Raw genomic sequence first — 15701 nt, 5'->3', positions numbered from 1 at the left:
TCGAGTTGAATCCGAACTCATGTCGAGCTTGTTTAAGCCAAACTTTGAGTCTTTGACAGCCGAGTATCAAGCAGTAAGCTTGGCTCGTTAACACGCCTAGCTCCACAAACAAACTTACAAACTCTCCCTTAGTGCCCTCATTTTCCCCCAAATTGAATTTGAAATTGAAATTGAAATTGGAAACCCTAGCTTTTCAATCTCATGGAAATTCTTCCAACAGACGTAGTAATCAACATACTATCTCGATTACCAGTGAAATCTCTGCTACGATTCAAATGCGTTTGCAAAATATGGAGAACCATAATCAACACTCCATCATTCTCAAATCTTCATCTCTCAAATTCTCTCTCCTTCAACTCCAATCGTTTCCTCATTGTCGCCACTTTCAGCAACAATCTCTACTCCTTCAACCTCGATTCTCCAGAATCCCCTGCTACACAGCTGCAAATCCCCCAAATTTTCGACCCATGTGTCAATAATCAAGTGTTAAAATCCAAACAAGTTCGCCATATTTTCCACAACAAAATGATCAAATTTGGTGGTTCTTGTAATGGGTTGCTTTGTCTTTACAATTCTGAATGTGGCGCGGTTTTGATCATTTAGGGTTAGGGTTTGATTTTGTGAATTGTGACTATAAAGTTGTTAGAACAAGTGGTGTAAAAACTGTGGTTTATAGCTTGAACGATGATTCATGGAAATGTTGTACTAATTTTAAGTTTGATGATTGTGATGATTTTTATGTTGATCAAGATAAGCGTAATTCTGGTGTAGTTGTACACAACCATTTGCTGCATTGGATCATGTTTTCGCGGTTGTTGCCTGACAAACCTCCGGCGATTAGTTGTTTTAATGTTTGCAGTGAGGAGTTGAGTGTGGTTCCTTTGCCGGAGAGTGTAATTGAGAAGTACAACAAATAGTATATTCTAAAACTGAGGGTATTGGATGATTGTCTATGTCTGTTTGTGTTGACAAATGGGGTCAATCCTGAACTTGGTTCGTATAATGTATGGATCATGAAGGAGTACGGGGTGGCCAAGTCGTGGGTTGAGTTATCGGGTATCTCAGATTGGGTGAGGAATGATGAGAGATATTATTATTGCGGTTTTCTTCCACCCATTGCTTTCTGTAAGGAAAGACGAGATATCTTATTGAACCAACCTGATCCCTGGTCCAATACTGCTAGATTTTACTGGTTTAACTTACAAGAGAAAACAGTCAGAGATGCGAAAATGCAGGGGATACCAGAATATACTGTGATGGTTGTGTCTTGGGGAAGTGTTGTTAGCATTATTGGCGGCGTGCAAATTGGTAAAGAGGACCAAGATGGACAGGACAAAACCTGGTATAATTTTATTACACATCAACTCTTCATTATCTGATTCATAAATATGTTAGCTACTTTGAGGTCTTTGACATTTATGCAGGCAACAATTTGCTTAGGATGAACTGTTTAGTCTTTTTTTGTTGCTTTCCAGTAGACATCTAATAAGCATAATACAAGTAACATTTTATCTGCTGCTGTTGATTGCATGAACTTCCCTGGTTATAGGTTAGATAACTAAAGAATCAGCCCTTCATTAGTATTGGTAACAGTCCTTGCAGGCTAGAAAACTAAAATAATTGATAATGTTGTGCGTTAGCTAACATGAATGTCAAAATTATATAACCTGAAATAAAAAACCAAGGAAGTAATTATTAGCAAATCCTTAATCTCGCTTTGTGTAAAATATACTCTGTATCAAGTTTAAGTTCAATTATTGTCAGTCGTTAAAGACTTAAAGCTATATTGATAGTTATCCTCTTACAAAATTACTGCCTAGGGTGACACTTAGGGGTGATCCATGATAATCTAGACATTTGAGCTATTGTTATTATTCCACTCAAAGAGTCTGAGACTTGAATGTTAGTGCCAAAGAAGTGGTCACTTGTATTGCTATCCTAACTTTTTTGTAAAGTAACATGGAGCTAGACATGTATTGTTTTGTCACTTGTGAGTCATAAGACTCATCACTTCATAAATTATATCTGTTTATAAGAATGATGACAATAAACTTGTTATAATCATAAATTATTAGGAAAGATGGAGCCAGGTGGGGCTTTGGGGGGTGTCTTACAAGCTACAACAACGTAGGTGAATCAATAATGGTGTTGTTTGTTTACCTTTGCTCTCTTGTTTTGGTTCGCTTGTTATTTGTTATTTTGAACTGCCATCGTATCTTGTGGATTTTCCACTGTAAATTTTGAGAATAATGTCTCCAACTTGGGTCCTGCCGTTGACAACTCTCTTTTTGAATGTGCAGTGATCAACCATCAACCAGCAATGCCAAAAATCTTATTGGTATGTGAAGCTTAATTTGAGTATGTAGTCTAGATCTGATTGTGTGTGAAGCTTGATTTGAGTATGCGATCTGTATGTACATGTAATTTAGACATTTCATAAGTATTAAGAATGTTGTATTTAATTTGCAAATTCTCTCCTACTGATACCTAAGTAGAACTTCAGGTGAGATATTCTTTTTGGTAGTAAACCAAATGATCGCGTAGTGGTTCTATTTGTTTTAAATGTATCTAAGGTATTTTGGTGCGATCGTCTAACATACACTTTTAGTGAGACAGAGTGGTACGTTAGGTCGTTAGCCAATTTGTGCTTTTGGCTTTTACATGCATGTTGCCTGTAAGAAGTGTTGGGAATATGCATATCTCAAGTCCCACATAAAAGAAATAAAGAGGAGAAGAGCTCCTTATTAATCAGATGTCAATACACTAGTATAAGGCCTTTTGGGAAGGAGGCCAAAAACAAAACCGTGTGGGCTTGGCCCAAAGCAGACTATATTGTACTAGTGTGTTTATGAGCATCCATTGGTGGCCTAACAAGAAGTGTTGTATATATTTACGTGAAATATAAAATGTTTAACCCATAAGGCTTCACATTCTTCCTCCTTAAACTGAATTTGTGACTTTCTGACTCATTGTAGTATCAGTGAAGTTTAAACTTTTGCTCATGTCCGTTTCTTGGGGTTTCATCATCTGAATTTGTAATGTGTGATATGGAATATGGGTTTGGCTATAATCCTTATTGCTATTTTTCTTTTAAGGAGATCAAAGTAGAAGACTATTAAGTATAAGGAGCTTTTAGTATCTAAGTTGTTTAAGTAATTTCTAGGTCTATGTGATGCACATTGGTTTACATCAGCTCTATTTCCCACCTTGCCATTTGGCTCCTTGTTCTTTCTACTTCCATTCTTCATTCTTGAAATTAGAGGACTTGTGTGTACGTCAACCATTTTAGCTGGTAAGTTGTCGAGGGGTTGTGCTCATGATCAGTTTGCATTATCAGCTTTAAGCCCTCTGAACATCAAGATAAGTGGGAAGAGAGAATGGGGAAGGAAGGTAACTTTGTTGCAGCTGGTGCAACTTTTGTTGGCGATCTAGTATAGACACCTAAGTATCGGGGTTAATCTTGGTGATTTCTTAGTAATCAGCTTGTGGTGAAGTATGATAAAAATGTTGGTTGCAATTAAAAAAAAATTAATAGATCAATTATAGGCTTGAAGTGCTGCAATAAAAAATAACAAATAAAAAATAGAGTACTAAATAAATTGCAACCTCTCATAAGTCAACCTAATCTGAGCACACGAGCAAAGCCTTTTAGAGTGGGAAGGGAATAGAAGAATAAGATAATTTCTTTCCCCAAGTTGCCTCTAATGAGGGTTAAGATTAATCTCATAACCTCATAGTTGCGAGATAATAATTCTTACTACTAGATGAAGTACTACTTGATTTTACTTCGTGTATATATGTGAATGTCAACGAGCATGTCAAATCAATACCCATACAAGAAAAAAAAATTGTACACCTTCTATTTCTGTATTTAAGAAGGCCCATCAGAATTAATGAAACAATACTCATACAAGAAAAGAAAACTACCACTTATTTTATAATAAAACACATCTTGTTTATTCCAATACATTAAATTATGCACTAAAATAAGAAAGTGAATAAATCCACAACCAACTACCAATCTTGAATGTTGATTTTTTTTTTCCACTATAAAAGGATAGAATGTGTTATCTTAATTAAACTACTCTAACCTTAAAAAAAAGTTGTTCAAACCTCATACTCTTCAACACAAAAATATGTCACCTAATACTAATATTATTATCTCTTATATCAGTGTTCTAGTTGTTGCTTCCTATGTTGCTTATGCAACTGATCCTAATCAGCTCCAAGATTTCTGCGTTGGGGTAAATGATCCTATCGATGGATGTAATGTTCTATCTCTTATTTTAACTTACTTCATTATATTTAACACTAATTCTAAGTTTTAACACGCATATATGTCAGCTAATTAATACTAATCATAATACTTTCATGCTCTTTTGTTCCTTAAATATTGCACTTCTTGCATTTAATTCTAATCATATATATACATGTACATAATATTAATTTCTTATAATTTTAAATCTTTAAGGTTGAAAGCTGAGTTGCGATAGATTTATAAACCTTCCCATGGTGCTATATTTGAAAAATAGAAGACCGAAAAAGTATAATAATCCTCTTCTCTTTCAATTTCTTTATTTACACAATTTTAAAAATATTAGTATATGTATGTAATAACAACATTAATTCCATATCTATCTAATATTATTATATTCATATATTGGATGTCTAATTTAATTATTGTAAAATTATTATAACATATTTGTCTCTTCAGAGACATCTGATAAAATTGGAACAATACGAAAATTATTATATCAGATTTTGTATAGCTTTTACTATTATATGATCAAAGGTATTAAATTTACTTGGCAAAAACATGCCTATTGAGAACTAAAAAGAAGAATGTTACAATAATATAAATAAATCTAGTGTATTGGGTTTTGATTTTGAATTGTTTATGGATGGCTTTTAACTGTTTTGATATTTTTGTACATTAGAACTAATTTTTAATGTAAATACATGAAAGGGTGATTAACATGATTAACTTAAGTGTACATTACACTCCGTTTTACATCTATTCCATTTTAGATATATTATTATTTGATCCTTACTTTGTTTGGGGGTATGATTTTCTTATTACAGTGTTTGTGAACGGATTGTTTTGTAAGAATCCAATGGAGGTGACAGTGGACGACTTCCTTTTTCAAGGGCTAAATATACCCGGAAACACAAACAACCAAGTAGGCTCCAATGTCACACGAGTTACCGCGGAGAACCTTCCTGGTCTAAACACCCTTGGTATATCACTGGCTAGGATTGATGTCGCACCTTCTGGTGTTAATACTCCCCACCATCATCCTCGTGCCACCGAGGTCCTTACAGTGCTTGAAGGAACCTTCTATGCTGGTTTCGTAACCTCCAACCAACCAAATGGTAATAACAAGTTATTCTCCAAGATACTTTACAAAGGAGATGTTTTTATATTTCCTCAAGGCCTCATACATTTTGAAACCAATATTGGGCGTACTCCTGCTGTTGCCCTGTCTGCGTTCAGCAGCCAAAACCCGGGTGTTGTTACAACCGCCGCTGCTACATTTGGGGCCAGTCCACCCATCCCAGTTGACGTTCTAAGCAGGGCCTTCCAACTTAGTCCTGTAATTGTAAGGAACCTTCAGTCTCGCAGATTTCAGTGAGCCTCTAATTTAAAAAAAATTGGAGTTGAGACTGATTTTATAATAAAACGTTGTTTTGGAATATGCTTGTCCATGTAAAATAGACAAGTGATGTAATGATCTTTGTTTCATATGCCGTATGATGAAGCATGTCCTACTAAACTACTGTTGTTTGAATAAAGTTGTAAAATCGCGAGTTTATGAAATGGACTAATTAAGTACAACTCCTTTCGGCTCATATGATAGTCTAGAAATTTGAGTTATTGTTATTATTCCACTCAAAGTGTATGAGACTTGAATGTTAGTGCCAAAGAAGTGGTCACTTGTATTGCTATCCTACTATAGACTTTCTTTTAAAGTAACAACTAACAAGTAATGGTACCAGAATCTAAGTGCACTCTGATATGGAGCTAGACATGTATTGTTTTGTGACTTGTGAGTCATAGCCTCATAAGCTTTTATCTGTTCATAAGAATGATGATAATAAATTTGTTATATTCATTCGATATCTAGGAAAGATGGAGCCAGTTGGGGCTTTGGGGGGTGTCTTACATGCTACAACAACATAGGTGAATAATTAATAATGGTGTTTGTTTACCTTCGCTCTCTTGTTTTGGTTCGCTTGTTATTTGTTATTTTTGAACTGCCATTGTATCTTGTGGATTTTCCACTGAAAATTTTTAGAATAATGTCTCCAACTTGGGTTCTACTGACAGCTCTCTTTTTGAATGTGCAGTGATCAACTATCAACCAGCCATGCCAAAAATCTTATTGGTATGTGAAGCTTAATTTGAATATGTAGTCTAGATCTGATTGTGTGTGAAGCTTGATTTGAGTATGCGATCTGGAAGTACATGCAACTGTGGCTAGTCTATTAGTATTGTGATATATGACCCCTTGAACAACTCACTGCTAAACTCTTCTAACTGACAATGGTTGAAGTACCAATGTCAATGGCTTATAATTAGTTAATATTAGATTCTTAGTGTTTGTAATTTCCAATCGATTTAAAACTTAGTTCTCACTTGGACATTAGTGCGCTCACTTGGAAATTGGATGTTGACAACTACTCCGTATGAAACTGATGAGGAATTAAATTTAAAGATACCTGAAGCAATGGATATACTTCTTTCCAACTGATCATGTTGTCTGCCGGAGTCTATCATTGTGGTAGTCTGGATATTAATGTTTACATAGAGGTATTGCTTTAATTTATGTTCAACCCATAAGGCTTCACATTCTTCTCCTTTTTCCAATTTGAAGGATCTTAGGCTTGAAAATTGAAATCAATAGTGCAGTAATTGCACGTCTGCAGAAGTGCATATCGTGTTTCTATAAAAAAATATATAGTTGGCCAAATATGACATAATCAAAGTGAAGATCATGCTGATATTGTGAATTTTTGACTCATTAAAGTATCAGTGAAGTTTGCTAGTGTATGAAGCTTTAAACTTTTGCTCCTGTCCGTTTCTTGGGGTTTCATCATCTGCATTTGTAATGTGTGATATGGAATATGGGTTTGGCTATAATCCTTATTGCTATTTTACTTAAGGAGATAAAAGTAGAAGACTATTAAGTATATGGATCGGAGCCTCTAGTATCAAGTCGTTCAAGTAATTTCTAGGTGTATGTGATGCACAATGGTTATCATCAGCTCTGTTTCCTGTTTCCCACCTTGCTATTTGGCTCCTTGTTCTTTGTACTTCCATTCTTCATTCTTGAAATTAGAGGACTTGTGTGTACGCCAACCATTTTAGCTGGTAAGTTGTTGAGGGGTTGTGCTCGTGATCAGTTTGCATTATCAGCTTTAAGCCCTCTGAACATCAAGATAAGTGGGAAGAGAAAAGGGGGAAGGAAGGTAACTTTGTGCAGCTGGTGCAACTTTTTGTAGGCGATCCAGTCTGGACACCTAAGTATCGGGGTTAATCTTGGTCATAACTTAGTAATCAACTAGTGGTGAAGTATGATAAAAATGGTTCTCTCTTAAATTCATTGAGATTAACTAGAACTGTACTTTCTCTTGCTGATTCTCTGCCAAGTATACTTGTATAAACTACTGTCAGGTCTGTCTCCGTCAAGAAGCTCTTAATACAGAAAACTAGCATCATAAATTATTTCTGCAAATTGCAGTGAGTTGAAGTGTTGAACCATGCAATACATTCTAGATCCAACAAAAGTCCTGCACATTGCTAACATACAGTTTCTGTGCCGATTATTATCAAACTATAATACAACAGACCCCTCATGACAATGGATCATTACTCATTAGTGAAGCTTCGAAGCTGATCACGCTTGTCAATCCATTTAAACTGCGCTCTTATGTTACATTAGCAAAGATTTGACCAATTTTCTCAGATAACTTCACGATTCTTCAACCCTTCCCTTTGAATTCATGACACTCATTACATACAACTTAGAAGCTATACAAAACCCTTTTTACAGGTTATTTGGTAACATAAACATATAGTCTCCTCTGAAGTCATGTTACCAGGTATATAACAGCAATCGTACAGCTTCTAAACGAGGGAGAGCGAAAGAGCTTGCGTCTTTTTCAGATGCCCGACAGAGTTGCAGCAGAAACAAAAACATCCGTTTGCTTAGATGTGGACGCCAATTCTTTGAGCAACCTGAATCCAAAAAAGTCGGTTTTAGACTTTTAGGAGCAACATACTGTGTGGATTTCATTGCTGTCTATTTCCCTATCATATGGTCCATATGAATAAATTTTCTCTACCATATCTTTTCTAAGCTTTTCCCAAAGTTAACCCTTTAATTAAAGGAAAGCACACCCTCCACAAGTGATATGTCTCTATCAGATTGCAAAGTCTTGGTTGAACATATTGAATAATTGATAACTTATCATAGTCCAATACGGAGTAGCATTTTAAATTCAATTTTTTTCTCCTAAAAAATCTAAAATCTTATGGATATAATATAGTCTTGCATTCATGTGGATGGAACGATTCACCGCACCATAACTCATCCTTAACCACAAACAATGTAATTTGTAAATTATTAAAGATATTATTTTGTCTGTTTTAAAATACGGGAGAAAACATAATTGTACAAGCGACTAAATTAGCATATTGATTTTTACTTTTTAGTAAGGGTTATTCTTTGAAATTGGACCCATACCCTACCTGTCTATTTTTTTTTTTCTCTACATGTTTAACCTCCCTAATCTCCGCGTTAATCTCCTATGTCATTACACCGTTATATTTTCTAGGACTGAAGTAGTACTAGATATGGAATTAGTGACACAAAAGAGCAAATACCTCTTGGAAAGAATGGACCTCGCTTCCCCAAAGCCACGCGTCACAGCCTGCATCTCTAGCACCCCATATATCGTTTCTACGATCATCACCAACATGAACAGCATCCTCTGGTTTTACACCCAGAAGATCACAGGCCTTCAGAAATATTGTTGGATTTGGCTTCTCAGCAGCAACCTGTTTTCAATATTTCACAGAGATGCACTTCTATCAGTTACAGTAAAATAACAGTTAAGTGAACATCATAAGGCAAACCAATAAGCCTTCTTACTTCAGCTGACACAGCCATAGCATCAAACCAATGCTCGCAATCCAGAGCCCTCAGTAGAGGCCTTAACCGAGTATCAAAGTTTGAGACAACGGCCACTTTTACACCTGCATTCCTCAGAGCCTGAAATACTTTCCCTGCATTCGGGTCACAAAGCTGCCATGCCTGAAATTAAATACATAACATCAGCATTGATCCCAAATACGCGTGTAAGTTACACTATACACAGTTAGACATAGAACAAAAGAGCACTAAACTGATTAGTGCCCTTAACTCACCTTCTCAGTCATAAAGTAGTTGTATAGCTCTTCAAAGTACTGAGCATTCGAGCAGCCTGTGGAAGACGAAACAATGTATTGCCAGAATGGTCTGCCATCATCGACGTACCTGCACACAGAAGGTTCATTATGACTAATCCTCGTACTTCAAATGGTTAAACATACTATTTCATCTTTAGTTAATGTAATCATTGTAAACATCCATCACTGTCATAAAATGGGATATCAAGACCACAATGCATAGTGTTGCAGCCATCAAAATCCACTTATAATGTAACTTTTGCCTTTTTGTCAAATTAGAGTTGTTTAATTATCAAAGAAGTTTCTTCCATTTATGTATTTTAATCTTAATCATGAAAAACTTGAATTATAATATAGATAAGAACGACAATATTTCTACTTTTAGTTGAATTTTAAAGGTTCGGGATAAAATGACATCTGACATGTACAATTACAATTCAAGGGACATAATTAAAGCCTACTTTTTACCATGTAATCAAGTTTTCATCATTCAGTATATGAAAGTAAATTGACTAATGAACTATTGAATCACATCCAATGTCTAAAATTAGGATAGATTACACTCCATATTGTCTCAAATTAGAACTTAACTTAAACTTTTTTCTTTTTTCAAACAAAAGGGATGGCAAGAGGGGGCTACCGGGATCGGATTCAAGAATAGGGAGGTAACAGAAAGCTTTCGAGGTACCTCCTTCCTAGATCTAGCGAATTTTATTCACACTCGTAGTGTTTAAACAACGGTGTCTAAACACTACGAGTGTGAATTCTATTCGAATATAGCAAAATCAAAATCGAATGGGTGACAACTTTTCGAATATATACCCTAGATCGTATAGAATAAAGTTATAAAAGGTCTATCTAGTAGTGTGACAAAGGAATCAATCAACATTATTAACACTTGAAAGATTCCTCTTTCTTATAATTAGTAACAAAGGAATCAAAACCATCCATTAATAAGAAATACTCCGCAACAAAAGGAAAACAAGTTCAACTGTCCACATGTAGCATCAAAATTAATTAAGTACACTGCTACCGTGAATCTTGCAGAAGGTTTCACAAATACGGAGTATACTATATTCTTTTTAGCCAGTTTCACATCTTTCCAACTACATTTTGGATAAGGTTTCACAAATGCGAAAATCGATGACAAAACGATAAATAAACTAAGGAGTACCAATTAATATTAGAAATCGATACATACATTGACCCAACGTGTTAGAATGTACACACTATGATTCGCAGTGGAGGTTACTAGTGTCGCATTTTAAGGATCAACCAAACATTTTCCGAAAATATAAAATGGATCAACCAAACATTTTCCGAAAATATAAAATGTTTACTCGTATTGTGTTATGAGCACACAGAATTCAGATATACAGCTGATACCGTAATACTATATATATGGACCACATAACAGAAATATAGAAACTACCACAAATACAATACTGCAACTCTGCAATTCATGACTCTCATGACACATGAACAACAAAAATTGTAAAATATATTTCCAAAAATAATTGTAATGAAAAGTAAATTAATTAAATCCATTATAATTATAAGGGAAAAAAATTGGGGAAATACCTGAGACGTGATCTTCCCCAAGGTTGACCGTAAGCCCATCTGTATCTATTCAATATTTCATCCTCTGAATATTTCACTCCATACTTTTCTCCCATCTGCCTGTATATCTGCATCTCAATTAACATCATTTGTTTAATTTCTTTAAATATCATCTACAAAATTAATTTAAATCATAATAAAAATAAAAAAAATAAAATTACTAGTATCAGACAATTTGTCACCTCTTCTAGTTATTATCAAAATGTAATAAGTTATAAATTACTAATGATAAACATTAATCTGATTTGTACCTAATAATACAACACCTAATTATTTCTTTAGTCCAATTTTAATAAAACAGTCACCAATAATGCAGCACACTAATTATAAAAAATATATTACTCATATCTCATGACCAATAATTTAGACGGTTTTTAATTTTTTTAAATGCAAATTACATTTGTTAATCATAATGTCTCATAAATATCTTAATACACTTCATGCGTTAACAATGATTTGAATGCTTTAGCTTTGTGACTAGTGTGAAACCCATATATTATATAATGCTTAAAATTTTGCCAAATGTTATGGTCAAGTAAATAAAAACGGAGAAAGTATAATTAATTTAATAAAGAAAATCAGAGTACTATAACAAGATTGTATAGCACAATCAATCAAAGGAATTGTAGTTCGAAGTAAAACTTGATGAATAAACTACGACGAATGGCGAAAACATAGTACAGTATTAGAAAAAAGACCTGAGCAGTGGGTTGAGCAGGGACAAGGAGAGTGCCAACAGCATCAACAAAAAGAGCTTTATGAGTAATATTTCCACCATACAATGACTTCCTATAATCTTCATAATCTTTCAACCAAAACCCCATTGATTTTGATCCCACTTCTGTCGTTGTCGCCGCCGCTGCTGCCGCTGTTGAACCCCAGCATTTTTGTTGGCCTAAACTGGTGTTGATGATGCTTTTGCTGCGGCTTCTTTGTAGTATTTGTGAGATTATTTTGTTTCTTACAACCATTTTTTTTTTTTTTTTAGAGAATTTGGTTGAAGTTTTCAGAGAATTATATATCTCTCTCTGTTTTTTTGTGCTAAGAGTTATTATGGTTGATTTTGAGAGAGAAAGCCAAGGGCAGAAGAACAAATGGTGATCTAAGGAACAATAATATAGGCTGTTAGAAAATAAATTGGCCTTACAACTGCAGTGGTATTACGAAAGTGCCCTCGGGATTAAAGTGGATAAGTTTTTTGTTCCGTTATTTTTACTAAGCTCAGTTTGACTTTTGTACTGTTACATATCCTTCTTTGACCGCATTTATATATTCCGTATGAGAAATAACATAACGCTACGGGATCTTGTTAGACTTGTCTTAATAAAAAATTTCATGATCAATGTTCAATTTGTTGGATAGTAAATTTTATCTATTAAAATTTTAAAACGTGATATATTAATGATTAGAGTTGTGTATAATTGACAAACATGATAAATGAAACAAGACAAGTAAAATAATTGAAGAAAAGTCCCTTAAATAACCATTAATATTATTAAAATTTAATGCATGATATTAAATGCTAATTTGACAGCATTAAATAAGGATATATTGTGGGGAACTACCTTGTACTGTATAAAACAAGCAAATAAGAGCCGGGAAAATTTGACAATTACCACCTTCTGTTATGTCCATTTTAGCAATTACCACCTTCTAATTTTATTTTTTTTGAAAATTACCACCTTCTATTTTCAAAAACATCAAAAGTTACCACCTTCTTGCCCCCCAACTACCACGTGCCGTGCAAAGAAAAAAAAAACAAATAAGATAAACTCTAATGGTTGTAGTTAAAGACTCACTTGCTTGCAATATTAAATAGTCCCTATCTATTAGCTTGACAATTCACTACAAAATTCGCCCAGAGTTCTTCCCCTACCCCAGTGCTGGCGCAACCCCTACCACCTCCTCTTTCCCCTTGGATCACTACGAAATCCAGCAGCCCCAAGTCTTTCCCCTTTCAACTTCGAGGATTCTGGAAGCCCTAAACGACCACGAAATCGGCCGATTTAGGGTTGAAATCAACTAGTCAGCCAAAATCGGCCGATTTTACGTTTTTGGTGGTAGCTTTTAGGGAGAGGAGGTTCGATTGTTTTTCAGTGGGGAAATTGTCGATTTAGGGATGGGGTGTTCCCGTTCGTGGCCTAGGAAGGGGGTGCGTCCGGCGTCGGAGGTAGGGCAGGGGTCGGGCTGCGCTCCCAGTGGTTGGGGCTGAGAGAAGGGGAGGTGGCGGTGGTGGCGGTGTTGGAAGAGGTTGAGGGAAATTTTTTTATTTTTTTTTTATTTTTAACCTATCATGTAGCGACACGTGTTAAATAATTACAAGTCAGCAAAGTTTATTTATTTACCTCTTCAACCGGTTCCAAGTTACTTGAGAGTGATAAAATTAATAGGGTATAAAGTTGGGAGTGATAATTAATAAACAAAAGTTGGGATTAATATTGGTGGACGGAGCAAAGTTGGGATTAATCATGACAATTTTTCCTATGTTTAATATTGATTGTGAATTTATGATGACCTCTAACGATAAATCATTACAACCTTTGGAGTTAGGGCTTTAGAAAGGCGGCGCGGGGGAGAAAGAAGATGAGAGAATCCCTAAACCAAAATTGCATTTGGTTAGATTTGAATATGTAATTTTAAGATTACACGAAATAAAGCTTATACTTTATATATTCTAACACAGTACGAACTACGAAGTACTTCGTATATATATATATATGTTACACCAATTAAACAAGCTAAGGGCCTGTACTCATTATTTGATTGAACTGAATTGAACTGAACTGAACTTATTAGAGTTGAACTGAATTGAATATTTTATAAGAGAAGGAAATTAGGAGCTGAACTGAACTTATTAGAGCTGAATTGAACTGAACTGAAATTAAACGTATGAGAACAGACCCTAAGTTTGATTACAAATTACCATCATCAAATTCATAATACACGCCATATCATAGCCTCATAGGCATAGCCATCCCAATATTTTATGATGTACATACACAAGATTGAAAATTTAATAATGAATCTAAAATTTGTACGTAGCTAACATTTAATTAAAGACAAGGGGCAAAACAATTATACTTCATGATATTAATTTATGACCAAATTTCAAATTAAATAAATAAGGATTGTGATGCAATCCAATAATATCATTAGTTCAAAAAACCGTACAAGTTTATTTAATTTTGTTGTAAATTATTTTATGAGAGTCATTAACATCATCATTATCATAAGTCATAACCTCGCCATTGTCATATAATATATATCAAGTAATCAAACTCACTCTTATTGTCATCACTTGAGTCTTAAAATAAGGTTAACGTGCTGTGTTAACTAAATTAACGTGTTGTGTAATGTATTCATATGCCTTTTGAACATCTCTTGAGTCCTTTTCATTCTTGATCTTGAGAAAATTAATTTCGTCCTCGGTTTAGTTGTGCCATTTTGGTTTTTATGTTCACTAAACGTATAATTGTGAATTTTATATCTTAAGTCATGAATAAGATATAAATGTCGTGTATAAGGTATTGATAAACGCGGGCCTGGGCCGCACTCGCAAACCAAGAGAGAGAGTCCACTTCACAAGTCCAAGGAGATTCCATCCCAAAACCATATGGCAATAGGAGGAGTAGCCCCTTAGCCTTATAAAGTGTTTAATTCTCTTTTCTTCAACCAATGTGGGACACTTACATGTGGTGACACTTGAGAGGTTTATTCTTCAACAGGTATGTACGTTACAAATTTAGTGATTATAGATATGCATGAATACAAGTCCAACATCGATTGCAAAATACAACCTGTGGACAAGATTAACTAGACTGCCATTATAGGCAACCGCCATCTAGCTACTAAAAGTCAAGTAGGCGTTTAGTGCCAAAAATCAAAGATACTAGGGGAATTTTGTATGTGGTTCCTAATATAGAGGGAAAAAATGGGTTGGACACACTTAAGCATCACCACAAATTAAATATGAAAACTACTACTTTTTCGAATAATTTGAACTTATGTTACACATTTGACATGACAATGATATATCTTGCTTAATGTCGTCGAGGGACTGGCTTTCTCTATCCCAATTAGTGCATTGAAACATAAATTTGTTATATACTTGGTACTCCATAGTATGTAACCCATATATCATGTTAATAAATTATTAAACCTACTTAATATATCAATTATTATGTTTGATTAATGATTATATTAATTAGACTATGATATCATGTGTAGCCGTGTAGGGTGATAAAACCCTTATGTAGATTAGCAATCTCATTATAGTCAAAATTACTATGTGTACTATAAGCAAGTAGTGACTATTTTTTTGTACCCAAATAATCAACTGAAGCAACTGCTCAGATTAACTAATATACATAATACATACTTATTATGGGAAATGTGGATAATGTAAGAATATGTCTTGAATCAGTTTGTCACTTCAAATGATCCAATATATCTTAATTCAGTATCTCCCCAATACAAGAGACCTAATACTAAGTATGATTTTTCAATACCGACTATTTTGTTTTCCTTTATAAACTCGATCATTTTAGCTAGAAGTATAATATTCGAATTTTAACATTGATTTTCATTCAAATGAACGTAGATACACTACGAACTGCTAGTAAATAAGTAC

General features: G+C 34.5%; 3 protein-coding genes across 3 annotated transcripts; 2 read left to right on the top strand and 1 right to left on the bottom strand.

Moving 5' to 3' along the window:
* The first annotated feature begins 142 nt into the window (after positions 1 to 142).
* Positions 143 to 2497, top strand: LOC145609680 (uncharacterized). Its single transcript, XM_081665130.1, has 2 exons — positions 143 to 1342; positions 2301 to 2497. Exons 1-2 carry the CDS (start codon positions 1014 to 1016, stop codon positions 2344 to 2346), a joined length of 375 nt encoding a protein of 124 aa, XP_081521256.1. The 5' UTR covers positions 143 to 1013; the 3' UTR covers positions 2347 to 2497.
* Positions 2498 to 4136: 1639 nt separating this feature from the next.
* Positions 4137 to 5633, top strand: LOC145609707 (germin-like protein). The gene is made up of 2 exons (XM_081665167.1): positions 4137 to 4266; positions 5083 to 5633. The coding sequence occupies exons 1-2, from the start codon at positions 4137 to 4139 to the stop codon at positions 5631 to 5633; spliced, it is 681 nt and encodes a 226-aa protein (XP_081521293.1).
* Positions 5634 to 7697: 2064 nt separating this feature from the next.
* On the bottom strand, positions 7698 to 12160 carry LOC145607935 (uncharacterized). The gene is made up of 6 exons (XM_081663527.1): positions 11770 to 12160; positions 11033 to 11139; positions 9431 to 9539; positions 9156 to 9317; positions 8888 to 9061; positions 7698 to 8239 (listed from the first exon to the last, which is right to left on the bottom strand). Exons 1-6 carry the CDS (start codon positions 12040 to 12042, stop codon positions 8210 to 8212), a joined length of 855 nt encoding a protein of 284 aa, XP_081519653.1. The 5' UTR covers positions 12043 to 12160; the 3' UTR covers positions 7698 to 8209.
* Positions 12161 to 15701: the final 3541 nt, after the last annotated feature.

This window comes from Chenopodium album, chromosome 23 (assembly GCF_948465745.1).
Source record: "Chenopodium album chromosome 23, dcCheAlbu1.1, whole genome shotgun sequence".
In the NCBI taxonomy this organism is placed as follows: domain Eukaryota; kingdom Viridiplantae; phylum Streptophyta; class Magnoliopsida; order Caryophyllales; family Amaranthaceae; genus Chenopodium; species Chenopodium album.
Note: the sequence above shows the minus strand (reverse complement) of the source record. Positions and strands in the feature narration are given on the sequence as shown.

Bases quoted from the DNA above. Each gene is read 5' to 3' on its own strand.
- LOC145609680 (XM_081665130.1), top strand. From the start codon at position 1,014: ATGAAGGAGTACGGGGTGGCCAAGTCGTGGGTTGAGTTATCGGGTATC. The intron at 1,343-2,300 runs GTATAATTTTAT...TTGAATGTGCAG, and splicing joins GATGGACAGGACAAAACCTG to TGATCAACCATCAACCAGCA.
- LOC145609707 (XM_081665167.1), top strand. From the start codon at position 4,137: ATGTCACCTAATACTAATATTATTATCTCTTATATCAGTGTTCTAGTT. The intron at 4,267-5,082 runs GTAATGTTCTAT...TTCTTATTACAG, and splicing joins AAATGATCCTATCGATGGAT to TGTTTGTGAACGGATTGTTT.
- LOC145607935 (XM_081663527.1), bottom strand. From the start codon at position 12,042: ATGGTTGTAAGAAACAAAATAATCTCACAAATACTACAAAGAAGCCGC. The intron at 11,140-11,769 runs GTCTTTTTTCTA...ATTGAGATGCAG, and splicing joins CTGCTCAACCCACTGCTCAG to ATATACAGGCAGATGGGAGA. The intron at 9,062-9,155 runs GTAAGAAGGCTT...TATTGAAAACAG, and splicing joins CTATGGCTGTGTCAGCTGAA to GTTGCTGCTGAGAAGCCAAA.